Source organism: Juglans regia, chromosome 1 (genome assembly GCF_001411555.2).
Source record: "Juglans regia cultivar Chandler chromosome 1, Walnut 2.0, whole genome shotgun sequence".
Taxonomy (NCBI): Eukaryota; Viridiplantae; Streptophyta; class Magnoliopsida; order Fagales; family Juglandaceae; genus Juglans; species Juglans regia.
The window spans coordinates 2549557-2562996 of NC_049901.1; the positions used below are offsets into that span (position 1 = coordinate 2549557).

The following is a 13440-nucleotide window of genomic DNA, read 5'->3' on the forward strand; positions in this document are numbered from 1 at the left end:
AGAGAACTCACACCAAGTGCACCACCATGCCCAACATCACAAAAAGAAAACTATAACCAAGGAATAACCTTTGGAAATTAGGTTACTGGAAAGAAAAGGTACTAAATTGCCAGAGAATCAATAAAGAGAGTTTGATAATTAGAGCGGCTGAGGAAGCTAACCTACAATAGCTTTGTGCTTGTCACCTCAACATCACTTTTTGTGCTTGAACTGTGGAGTGCTGCCTCCAGCAGATCCTAAGCAGCATTATTAGCCTGAAAGTAGTAACTGCTTTTTCAATCAAAACAGTTGAAAGACCAATTAATCATCCACCAGACTATTGATCAGTGTTGTTCTGAAAATTCATATACAGAAACCAAATATGCTAATTGAAATATTTGATTTAATAACACAAGTCTACTCCGAGCATTTGAATCGCAGTTGATTAGGTTGTTGAACTGGTGGTATGCAGCCATGGAGACCTATTTTTCAGTTCCAGACAGTATCAAGACAATCGAAGAAGCGCACTGCAGCAACCTTAGAGATGGACTTGTCACATAGAATGTGAATCCTCATGATCCCCCTCTTTCCCGCTATGAAAAGAAGCTGAAGAGTTTGAAGCAGAGTTTTCAGCAGTCACTGCACCGGCACCCTCATCTTCCAGGTTTCTAAAAAGGGATGAGAACGACAATGGATTGCAGGTGGAGCTCGCTTTTTGAAGGCCTTGTATGGCTTTCATTGCAGCAAGAGTGCCACGGTAAAGATCCACAGTTTCCTCTGCAAGAGTTGATGATGTCTTGGATGAGATATTTGCTGAATTACGTGGTTGTGGGTTTGACTGGTCTTTGGTACAAGGATTAGATTCAATAACTTCTGCTACCAATGGAAAAAGCAGCTCAAGATTTGCCTCACACTCGCGGACTAATCTTGTGAGAGGTTCTGTTGTAAAAAAAGGTTGACGAAGTGCAAGTTGTGTAAAAGGTAGACGCAACAGTCCCCCAGTTCGTTTGTCATACTTCTTCAAGATCTTAACCAGCCCTGATGAAGCAAGAAGAATGCAAATGGTGATGACCTATACTTCACCAACACATATGGGTATTTAGGAAACAAAACAAAAGAGTTGACAATGTCAATGCTGTAGCTGTGAAATTTACAAAGCTTGTATATTTTTTCAGTAGTATCTTGTACCCATGAACTGTGACAAAATTTTTACCAATCCCTGCTATATCGCTTTTTTTTTTTTTAATCCCTGCTATATCTAGAAGAGAAAATAAATGAAGCAAATGCCATACCTGCAAAATTTAAAGAGCTATAATTTTTTAGAAGCACCATTTCCCCATGAATGGTGACAAAGTCCTTCCGAATCTCCATCATTTCTTCACTGAATTCATTCTCTGATGTGAAAACTCCACCTTTGCTGCTCTTCTCCTTAACTTGCTCTATTCTTTCCTTCAGCTCCTGTTAAAATCGAAATAAGCATCAATGAGGAGCAAGGCAACATATTTGGGTGGTGCCTTGCCATTCTAGATATGATATAGTAATATTATTATAAATACCCAGAGGATTCTCTGATTCTCCACTGACTAGCAATTGGCATCCATCAATAGTCAGACAGGAAAGATGCATCACATGGCTTTACAAATATACTCCCCAACAGGAAGGAAGGAGGGAGAACAACAAAACAAGCTTTACAACTCATTAATGGGAGATGTATTTTCTCCTCTTATTATGGATCTCTAAGTTACCTAATTAACTACATTGCAGACGTAAATCTATTGTACAGCCTGAGACTACACTCATGGTACTAACACTTCATTGCTACAGTAGAAATTCAACTTATTGAACGGAGGACTTGCAAAAGGTTGGAGGGAAGTAAAAGGCAGTACCATTGGCATATGGCCATCACACCAACCATAGCCAATTCTACACCTTGGACATTGATGAACAATAGCATTATGTATAAGACATACTCTATACATGCAGTGATCACTACGATGAATCGTACATGTCATTTGGAGTAGGGTAAAAACGGTGCATGAGAGGAGCCACAACCAAGAGTCTCTCCAAACTCAAGGACATAATATATGGACTCGTGTTGAAGATCTTATCGGGCCTCAATTATTCACATCAAGAAAAGTCCAACTACGCCAAGTTTTAATGTTCCCAAGGAAGATGATTGTGTCATTGTATGATTCTTGTTTTTCATTGGATCTGGAAGAGATGGATTGTTGAGATATCGACAACATTACCATAGCGACACTGAAAATCATATGTTCTTCATAGCTTGTTATTGAACCTTTATTCTTGAAAATCTGCAAGGCATCTACTGGTCTCCAATACCATCAATAACCAAAAAGGGATTTCCTCATATGGTCCACATGTAATCCAACATTTCATATTCGATACCCATCTCCTATAAATCAATAATACCAGATTGGATGGATGATCCACTGGACTAGCATGATTTGGTAAATAGGTTGTAATCTGATCGCAAAGGCTAAATTACACCAAAACCTTCCAAACTAAAGATCACTTTTGCTATATAAATCTTTTTGCCAGGCAGTTGCATTGACTTTCACTTTGATGGCTTGATTTAGTCAATCAACAGTCGTAAATCTACATTATGAAGCAACGGGAGAAAAGAATCCAACAAGGCTGACCCCACAGAATGCTCTTTAAGATGGCTTAATTTGGCATTAATAGATATTAATACACACATAGACACACACGCTGCCCCGTATAAGCGAAGACAATCGTTCCCATGAAGAATAAAGCTTTTGAAGCCTGAACGCCTAAGTGATAGTTGAACCAAACTGAGCTCAACAGAGCCTTATGTACAGTTGACCTGCCGAAATCCTTCTTCACCATTACTGACGAGCATATTTTCTGTCATCAAAGGGAACCATGTCCCCACTAACATAACCCATATTTTCATTGACCATTATTTCCGTTATAGCACTCTCAACATGAATCACAAAGCTCCACATTAGTCACTAATTCTCGCTATACATGGAAAAACCAATTAAGAGGACCATCTTGCCATCTTTACTTCCACTTATGCTGCTTCTATTAGTCACTCGTGCAAAGTAAGACATATTATATTCTAAGTGCTCAACAATCTATAATATCAAATATGGCTTCCTTTACAGCCTGTCTTATGTAAATCTCATATTCATTTGGTACGTTTTCAAAAAATGGCGCAACAGGCATATATACATACTAATCGCAAAGAAGTAAATTTTATTATTTAAAACTATGTTTGAATAAATCCAAACATTAATCTGTTAGCCTCGTAAAACTTGCAAATCCCAGTTACTCAACAATATGAAAAGGCATGTATACATACACGTACCTTTGTATATTGGTATTGTGTGTGTCTATGGTACATAGTCATGAAATTGAAAAAAAAAAAAAACAGAAAACGAGCCAAAACCAAGAACCTGAAAGCGTATGACGAACTCTTCCTCTTTATCAACGTAGAAATCGTTGAACTTGTCGAGCTCTTCGTTAAGAATCCGAATGAACCATTCATGGAGGTCCACCAAGGTAGGTTGGTTCTCAAGGCCATGAGTACTAGTAGTATTATTATGATGGTTCTGATGAAGATTGGAATCTGGGGTGGTGGGATTGGGGAAGTGCTGCTTGAGGAGCTTCTTAAGGGGCTTGTAGCAGAGGAACTTGTCCCTCCACTCAGGGAGGGTCTCCTCCATGTGGGTCGTGAACTCCTTCCCGAATTTCATTGTTCGCTATGATTGATTTCTGAATGAGCAGAATATATTTATATATATATATATATATAAATATTGCCTCAAAGATGATTATGCCGTCTGGCGTGCGGAAGAGGTGCTTGTGTCTTATGCATATCTGAATGAATGAATTATGAATCAGAAGGACAAAAGGGGTGTGAAAGAATTTTGGAATATATGGTGCCGGTGCTATTACTGTTTCCAATCTTTTTATTTCTTTATTTTTTTTTTTGAAAAAATTTATTCATCATCTCAATTCTCATCATTTTCTCATCATCTCATAATATGACATTAAATATAAGTTTACAAATAAAATATAATAAATAATTTCTAATCATCTAATGTCACATTATAAGATGATGCAAGTTAGGATGATGAATAGTATTAGTGAACGAAACAATCCGTTTGAATAGTAAGATAAGATAGAATAATTTTAGATAAAAGTTAAAAGTTGAATAAAATATTATTTTTGTATTAGAATTTTAAAAAGTTAAATTATGTATTATATTTTATATAAAAATTTTAAAAAATTATAATAATGAAATTAAATAAAACATTTCACTATTCAAACTAGGCCTAAATCGACCCAAATTTGGCCAGCAAATGATACAAGCAAATTCAGCATCAAATGAATAATGATATAAGGATGATGCTAGGAGCTGTAGCATGTACATGTGTTTTTTTTAAAGTTATTTTTTATATAGATTTTTTAATATTTTTAAAAAATAAAATAAATTTAGAACATCATTAAAAACACTTTCTTAATCAAAAAGTAAAAAAAAAAAATGATTAAAAAATACTTTCTTAATCACGAAGTAAAATAAAAAATCATAAAAATATGATTTTTTATTTTACTTCGTGATTAAGAAAATATTATTTAATAATATTATGATTTTTTTTATTTTTTAAAAATATTTAAAAATTTTATATAAAAAAAATAGAAACTACACATAATAAAATACACTAGAGCTCCAACGGGATCCCCCAGCGGGAGCTCTAGCATTTTCCATGAAATAAACTACACAATCAATTTATTTTATGTTTTAATAATTTATTTACCCGATATATTACACTTGCATCTTACTTTCATGTTGATGTAACAAGAATTATTACAAGCACAAAGAGAGAATATAAAATAAATCTATAAACTGATGTGACTTCATAAAATCTATTAAATCTATTTTATAATAAAAATAATTTTACAATCTAACGTACTACATCAAATCACATTAATTTATGAGTTTAATTCTATATAATATCTTTGTATAATCAATTTCCTTTTAAGTAAGGGGTTTGAACTAATAATGGAAATGTTATTAAGCTCTTGTTCGAGTTTTCCGCACTTTGAATTAACATTCTTTTGAAAATAGTAAATGGGCTGTTCGAGATTCCTTTTATTTGTCAAATCAAACCTGTGTTTCTTCCTCCTAACAAAAAGAGCATATTATTCATTAATGGAAACAAAAACACTCATCAGACGAATTTTAAGCTATTTATTGGATCATTTAATGATCAGTCCACAGGAGCAGAACAGCACAATTGAAGCACCAAAAAGAGGTAGACCACAGAAAGATGACAAGCGAAAAAATGACACTGTTAGATATTTAAAAAAGGAAAAAAGAACACGGTAGGCTATGCGCCATAAGATCCCGGATCTTTGACTGGAAATGTTGAACCTAAATGTTTTCCAGGGCCTGAAGTATATCAGCCTTCAAGTCTTCAAAATCTTCGACTCCAAAGCTATATCGAACCAGGTTATCCTTTATCCCATACTTGAGCCTTTCTGACTGAGGTAGATCCCTGTTTCAAAATGATTGAAACACAAGTCAGCAAATAAACTCTCACTTCACTTAATTATAAAATATAAACCGGCATATCTATCATCAATTACATACTCAGGAAACTTGCTTGACTACATAGTATCTTCATGGCTCATTCTAAAGTCCATAAAGGCCAATTCACTTAGGCGTTGCTTGGTCCAGAATATAGGGAAATATTCCCTATTAATAGATCCTTAAAAGCTAAAAGATTAAAACCGTCCAATATGTGAGGCTCCACTTGGTCCCACAAAAATCCTTGTAGAAAGTAGAAACAATTACTGCAAGGAACAAATCCCCTAGACTCTACATTCCAGTGAACACCAAATCTTGCAAGATCACACATCTTTGGATTTTCCATTGGTGGAGTGAAGTTGATTCGGTTGTGAAGATATCTACGGTGCTCGGGGCAGAACCATTACAAATAAAAACAGAAGTAAATTTATGATACCATGTGATGTGGAACTTGAAGGATTACCAGTAAGACATAATTGCTGGCTGATCCACAATGCTTTCACAGCCACCAAAGGATGGGGCAATGTATGGGATTTTCAGTGAGTCAACAAATTTTATGGTGGTCTGTAGGTCTCCATCAACCTGCATAGTTGAACAATGAACATTTATAGTGAAATGTGGCATGCCATAAACAGAGGCGCACAAACTACAAAATGTACCCCCGATGTCAACGCGTTAAAGCAGTTAGAAATAATCACCTCAAAACTGACCACACCACCAAAACCAGTCATTTGTTGCTTGGCAAGGTCATGTTCAGGATGACTTGGCAAGCCAGGATAATACACACGCTTCACCTGCCAATAATATCATGTGATTACGTCAATTATAAAAAATACCAAACAGGAAGCTCATAACTAATTCACGGAATTTTGAATCTTTCCTATAATAATAGGAGCATCTTCATTGATAAATAATATGGTGATGGAGAAAATTACAAATAATATATCAATGATCATCATCAATATAGAAGAAAAAGTTTGAAAGACGCTAATTAAGGACAATGATTACTAGGCATTTAGAACAATCAGAGTATAATTTACCTCACCAAACACATAACAATGCAATATGTGAGAGCAAAACCCGGGCACATGCATAGAGCAGAAGTGGCATGGGTGATGTGCTAGCTATGCATCTACTGCCATGAGAGATGATGAGGCAAGGTTAGTGATTTAACAAAGAGTGTGGAGATGATGGTGGCAGCAAGAACCGGCTTGTAGAGGTAGGGTTATTAACAAAGTATGTATATGACCTTACTGGTCCATATCATCAGATGAAAGCCAGGAAAGCAATTGCATGTCGATTATAGGGTAGTCAGATCTAGTCCTGGTGGAGCTCCAAAAATTTTATGATGATAACAGGGTGATCTTAGGGCGGTAAATCGGTCCGGTCCGGTCTGGTGTTCTGTCTATCATTTTCCCCGGACCAGACCAAACATCCATAGGGATTGGACCGGACTGGTAGCTATGGTTGGTCCGGCCTAATTATTTTATTATTTTTTCATATTTTTGTTTTCAAATAAATTAATAAAAAAATTATTTAAATTACTAAATTAAAATTGAGTAAATTATTAATGTGGCTTATGTAACTAACTCATTAAAAAAATATTTTCCTATAATTATATTTATGATATTGATAGTTAGTAATTACTAACTAAGACTTTACTCTTTAGTATACATAATTATTAATAATGTCATACATTTTATATATGGTTAATGAATATCTAATAATTTCATTATACATATATTATTCATGCTTGCTAGCAACTTATGTATTTAAAAAAAAAATTACCTAATTATTTTAATTAAGTGTAAATAGTAGAGTATGTATGAATGCATGATGTATTAACTATTTACATATAATGACATAAATTATCGCATGATTTATGATTTATTATTAATTGATAACATATATTATTTTATATTTTACATGATCAATGATAATAAATTAGATGAAAATTATATCATTAAATTATAATATAAAAATAATATATTAAATTATTAAAAATATTTTAAAAATATATATATAGGGGTTTGGTCCGATTCCGTCCAGTCCAGTCCAGTCCAAAATTTGTAAACCCTAGTCCGGACCGGACCAAATGTCATTGGTCCATATATTTTGGGACCAAGACCAACCGGTCCGGTCCGGACCAAATTATTTACACCCCTAGATAACCCCTAGTGATCATAGCCCAAGCAAGCAGGAAAATAGCAGCACAGAAATAGTGTTGTGGTGTTTCAACATGCTACATAAGGTAGTCGCGGCGTAATTGTTGGGAATTCAATTTACACTAGGGATTCAACAGTTGTAAACATCAATTTAGGGCCTGTTTTGAGAACACAACTGTTCTTAGGTATTCTCAGATATTCTCATATTTCCTTTCCAAATATCAATCAAACACAACATTTTTCAATTTCAAATTTTCAACTTTTTCATCTAATCATTACAATTTTTCCAAAACCCCAAACTAAACACAAAACCTTATACAACTTTTCCAAACTTCCAAAGAAAAATAATATTAAAACATTATATTAAAACAATTTTTTAACTTTATAATATTTTAATTCAATTTTTCTCTCCCCTTTTTCAAAATCTAATAAAATATCTTAACTCAAACTATTTCATTACTATTCACAAACTATTTCACTACCATTCACAGATATTCTTAATATCCAAACAACCCCTTAATCAATACCTTAGGATGTGCCTCTAAAATTTTGGCCATCCCCAACGCTGTTGAATTCTGCTGCTGTACACGAAGATGCAGTGTCTTCATGCCTCGGATGATAAGGTACGCGGCATTCTGTAAAGGAAAAAAATTACAAATCATAATCATGGAGCTTAAGATGCATTATATTTGCAATAGTTAACAATAAAAGCCACAAATCTTGTGAAGACTATACAAATGACTTACTGGGTTGAGAGCACCACCCAAAATATGGTGCAAATTACAAACTTCTGAGACCAACTTCATGGAACCACTAATACAACCTGCAAGGACCTGTAATTGGAAGAATTCTTGTGCTTAACTTCATAATTATTGACAGCCTAATTGTTTACATTGTTCTAATAAGCCAACTTACATCATTGTGGCCCCCAAGGTACTTTGTGGCAGAATGCAGAACAAGATCAGCTCCGAGGGCAAGGGCCTTCTGGTTGAGAGGTGTTGCAAAGGTACCATCTATGCAGACCAATGCTCCTCTTCCATGGCAAAGCTCTGAAACCAGCTTGATATCAACACATCTAAGAAATGGGTTGGTGGGCGACTCTGTGAAGAAAAGAGAAACCTACATTGCAAGTATAATGCCACCAAACTCAGGATCTTGCATCTTCACAACAATAGACTACTTTTATGGACGCTAGCCAACCGCTATCTTCATTACTCACTTTGTTCTTATTCAGTGCAGATTCCAAGGCTCCTACGTCTGCTGGGTCAATGACAGTAGCCTGCACGAGTGATAATTATTATCAAGACCAAATCCGTTAAGGGCAGGTTTGGGGGGTGAGATGAGAATTTTATGTTTTGTTTTGAAGTTTAAAATATTATGTTTTAATATTATTATTGTTGTGGGATTTGAAAAATGTGTATTGGGATTTGAAAAAGTTGAATTGTTTATTATATTTTGTATGGGGATTTGAAAAATGTGTAATGATGAGATGAGATGAGATGAAAATTTTGTGTTTTGTCTTATGCCCCAAACCTGCCCTAAATGAAATTTTAAAAAGAGCACCGAAATACCCCATTCCCTCTCAGTAAATCACGCTCTTTGGGTAGGACCAGCTCTTCTGAGACAAGAAGGGCACAAATACTGAACTCCTCCTCATTTCAAAATGTCAATAGATATGGAACATGTTTGGCAACCTAAATACATGAAACAAAAGCATGCAAATAACAAAACAAAAAAAAGGAGCAAAACAATACTGTGATCCCCATTCTAGGAAGAACGGTCTCGATGAATATCCTAGTCTTTCGATAGCAATCAGTTGTCGTCACAAGATGCCCACCAGCTGGCACCAATGCCATCAACAGGACTGTGCTAGCACACATTCCAGATGCCATTATCAGGGTCGATTCAGCCCCCTCAAGTGCACTGAATACAGGAATGAGAAGTACAAACATAACCTCAGTAAACATTCAATCAATTAGATGAAAATCATAAAGAAAACTAGGCAACAAAGTCATGCCTTATCTTTTCCTCTGAAACCACCGTGGTCGGATTGCCATAGCGGCCGTACTCAAAACTTGCCCGTCGTTTCTCCTATCCCATTAGATAAAAGACACATTAATCCATCCAAATGAAGAAAATTACTTTCTATTTCAATTTCTTGCTTCCCAACAGAGCCCTTTTCAATTAATTAATCGACGAATAATGCTGAGAAGGCATTTCATTACAATGTTTGCAACTTTTTTTTAGAAGTAATCAATCTCTATTGTACACACAAAAGGCATAACTTAAGTAGGTACAAAGTTCAAATATTAAATACTTATATATTTTTTTTATAATAGTAGGAAAATGATACTTTGTCCTACAATACAAATGAGTTATCTACCTTTTTCTTATTCATTCATAAATGCTCAATTACCACTCAATATATAACCCATTTTTTCTTTATGAATGAAAAAAAAAAGTAGGTAACTCATTTGTATTCATAAATATTTTCTCCACTCGATCACCTTTCTGGTTTTTTTTTTTTAATTTAAATTTTACTTTCCACTTTTACTTATTAAAAAAAAAAAAGTCTTCAAAAGTGAGAAGATTTAAAAAAAAAAATAAAAAAAAGGCGGGAATTGAACGGTAATTCAGGGGCTAGTAGCATTGTCAAATGAACATATAATACACACAGACATACATACATATATATTGCTAATACCACGTAAAGGAAATGCAGCAGACCGAAATGGCAAAAATGTCTTCAAAAAACATTTGCATACCTTGAAATCAATGAGCTGAGCAGTGTTGTCAAAAAAGTAGGCAGAAGTATTAACCACTGGTGTGGTAATTCCGTCAGTCACTATCCCGCGTCCAGATCTCTCACCTATACATGCCACCGAAATGCAATTATGGTATGAAAAACAAGCATCAAACTTTCAAGTATAAAAGAAAAAATGGAGAACATAAAAAGAAAAAAGTTCCGTCACCAGCATGGATAGTGAGGCTCCCATCGAAGCTAAAAACCGAGGGCTTGGATTTAGGAAAACCCTCGAGCTCCAAGTTTAGACCCCCAATCACACTACGATCCACTTCCTTCTCTATCAACGCCACACCATCCACGGCTGCAGCATCGACAGACGGTGGGATCGGCTCGGTGGCGGATGGAGAGGCTGCTGAGGCCGCCGCAGCCGCCGCCGAAGATGAAGCTGGGTTGTTGGACCACGAGGCCGCGACGATATGGGCGACGCCGATGTTGCTGCAGTTCCTGCGGGCCTTAGTGCTAAGCTGGCGGACGAAGTTGGGAGGGAAGCGGAAGATCAGGGACGAAAGGCTACCGTGGAACGAAGCCGTTCCACGCGCCGGTTTGAGCCCGCCAGCGAATCGGCCGTGGCTCCGTTTCCTATCCCCTCCGATATTCGGCGCACCTGAGAAGTCGGGTTCAGAGCAACTCTCGAAGGAGAAGACCCTAGGACAAGTGGACACGGCCATTCCGATACGACACTTTCTTGCCACTGACACACCGGCGACGTTTGGACGCTGTCTTCTCGCTATCTGTTTCGGAGAAATGCTGAAGGTTGTTTGGGTTTGGCCGATGACGAAGCATTCGACAGCTCTTAATACGCGGTTGTTGTTTGTCGTTTTTTGTTTTGCTGTTTGTTTGTTTCAGTGTTATTTTTTTAAGAAAATATTATTTCTACTTATCATTTTTATTTTTTCTTATATGTAATAAGTGTCAATAAGCAGGTAGATATCGTTCATAATTTTTTTCCATTTTATCCCTACTTTTCAATTTGTCTTCCCACTCTGTCCCTCGTATCTGTTGGCTATCTTCCTAATCTCGTCTTTTTATTTTCCCACTCTGTACATTTCAAATTCGTTTTCTTGTCTTCTTCTCCAGAGTCTTCTATCCTTCAGCTTTCGAGAGCTTTTTCTTGTCTTTTTCTCAATAGCCTTCGATCATTTAGCTTCTCGAAATCTCATTCTTTCCTTCTGAATCTTCGTCTTTCCTATGATTTTTAATTTTTAATTTTTTCTTTTGTTTTCCACCGCTCTTATTAGATTCTGAATTTTGCTTTTTTTTTTCCCCACCGCCTTCACCGCTCTTCTTTCTTGTGATTCCTAATTTCTTGTCTTCTTGTTTTCCCTCTCTCTATTTTCAATTTGTTTTCCTGTCTTCTTCTCCAAAGCCTTCGATCTTTCAGGTTCTCGAAATTCAGCTCGTCCCAATTTAAGTATGGAAATTACATAAAAGTCAAAAGTGAAATGATTGGTAATGGAATCGGTGCTCGCTCCGTTTGGATGCTATATAAAAATATTACAGATCGCTCCCTCGAGTTGTATTTGTTTCTCCTTTCTCTTCCTAAGTGTTTCCGTCCAACATTTGTTTACGATTTTGTTGAATTCCCGTGTCTTCATCTTACAAGATTTTGATTTATTTATTTTTTTCACCCTTTTCCACCGCTTCTGCGGTATAAGAATAATTTTCTTCTTTAATTTCTATTCTTTTGCTCTAGATTTTTTTTTTTTTTTTTTTACCACCGCTTGCTGATAAGATTGATCTTCATCTTTTTTATTTCCTAATGTTTTGTTCTTATCAGATTTTGTTTTTTTTTTCCCCTATTTTCCACCGCTTCAACCGCTTGCCGCTTGGGAAAAGAAATCGGATGTATTTATTTGTGTCGGTGCGTTGAGTACTGGCAAAAGTTGAACCCACCGAGGGTGAAGAATGGTGTGTAGAATGGTATCGCTGGCGAAGAAGAAAATGAAAGGAACAGTGCCAGTTTATCATCTCATCTCATCTCATCATTACACATTTTTCAAATCCCCATACAAAATATAATAAACAATTCAATTTTTTCAAATCCCAATACACATTTTTCAAATCCCAAAACAATAATAATACCAAAACTTAATATTTTAAACTTCAAAACAAAACACAAAATTCTCATCTCACCCCCCAAACCTACCCTCAATGTTTACGATCTGACGCCGATTAATGGCTACGCGTACTGGCTCGGCCTTGGGGTCTACCATTCCGGCGTGCAAGGTGAGATTTTTTTTTATAGTATGGGCTATATTATATTTATCTATTTATTTCCCTTTTTTAAATCATGGGTCGTTTATTTATTTTAAACGTTTTTTAGGGTTTTCGGTGCTAAGATTGTAAAGGAAGATGAATGAGAGAAACGAAAAGCTAGGTTTTTAACGGCTAATTGAACTTGGGGATGTCATAAGATGCCTATTATTCCATGTTTCGTTGCATTTTTCTTCTTGGGTTCAAGTTCAGATCTGTAGTCTGTTTGTTTAGGAGCTGAGTGATGGAAACCCAGTTTTTTTTTTTTTTTTTGTGGAATCGGGTGAGGAGTGATATATTCCAAAGAAAAGTAATTGTGTTGTATGCATGATTATTTCTTTGTTTGGAAAGTGAGGAAAAGAAAAACTTTAATTAACTAAATATATCTAACTATGTGGCTTTATTTGGGTTGGCTCGAGTTTCTTAATATTCCAGCAAACAAGAAAATTATAGACGAAACTATTTTGTGACCCTTAATTTTCGGCAGCCAAATAAATGGTAAATGAGGGAATTAAATTCTGTAGTAGATATGCTAGCATATTTGTTAACTCCATCAAATCATAAGCAGTTCTAGATTTTTACTTTTGCGATGGTTGTGGGATTTTCTTGTTAATTTTGGTACAGTTCATGATGTTGAATACGCATTTGAAACACACGAT

The 13440-nt window shown here is 35.7% G+C and overlaps 2 protein-coding genes and 1 long non-coding RNA gene across 3 annotated transcripts; 1 reads left to right on the forward strand and 2 right to left on the reverse strand.

Annotated features, from left to right (window-relative positions):
• Positions 1-64: 64 nt before the first annotated feature.
• LOC109011871 (SPX domain-containing protein 4-like) lies at positions 65-3871 on the reverse strand. Its single transcript, XM_018993226.2, has 3 exons — positions 3420-3871; positions 1272-1437; positions 65-1017 (listed from the first exon to the last, which is right to left on the reverse strand). Exons 1-3 carry the CDS (start codon positions 3717-3719, stop codon positions 533-535), a joined length of 951 nt encoding a protein of 316 aa, XP_018848771.1. The 5' UTR covers positions 3720-3871; the 3' UTR covers positions 65-532.
• A 1324-nt stretch (positions 3872-5195) lies between these two features.
• On the reverse strand, positions 5196-11396 carry LOC109011873 (cystathionine gamma-synthase 1, chloroplastic-like). Its single transcript, XM_035691861.1, has 11 exons — positions 10695-11396; positions 10488-10591; positions 9740-9813; positions 9477-9645; positions 8942-9001; positions 8638-8841; positions 8469-8555; positions 8250-8357; positions 6256-6351; positions 6021-6139; positions 5196-5525 (listed from the first exon to the last, which is right to left on the reverse strand). The coding sequence occupies exons 1-11, from the start codon at positions 11194-11196 to the stop codon at positions 5402-5404; spliced, it is 1647 nt and encodes a 548-aa protein (XP_035547754.1). The 5' UTR covers positions 11197-11396; the 3' UTR covers positions 5196-5401.
• A 1285-nt stretch (positions 11397-12681) lies between these two features.
• On the forward strand, positions 12682-12957 carry LOC109011874. Its single transcript, XR_004801929.1, has 2 exons — positions 12682-12754; positions 12852-12957. It is a non-coding gene; the product is annotated as an uncharacterized LOC109011874 (long non-coding RNA).
• The last annotated feature ends 483 nt before the right edge of the window (positions 12958-13440 follow it).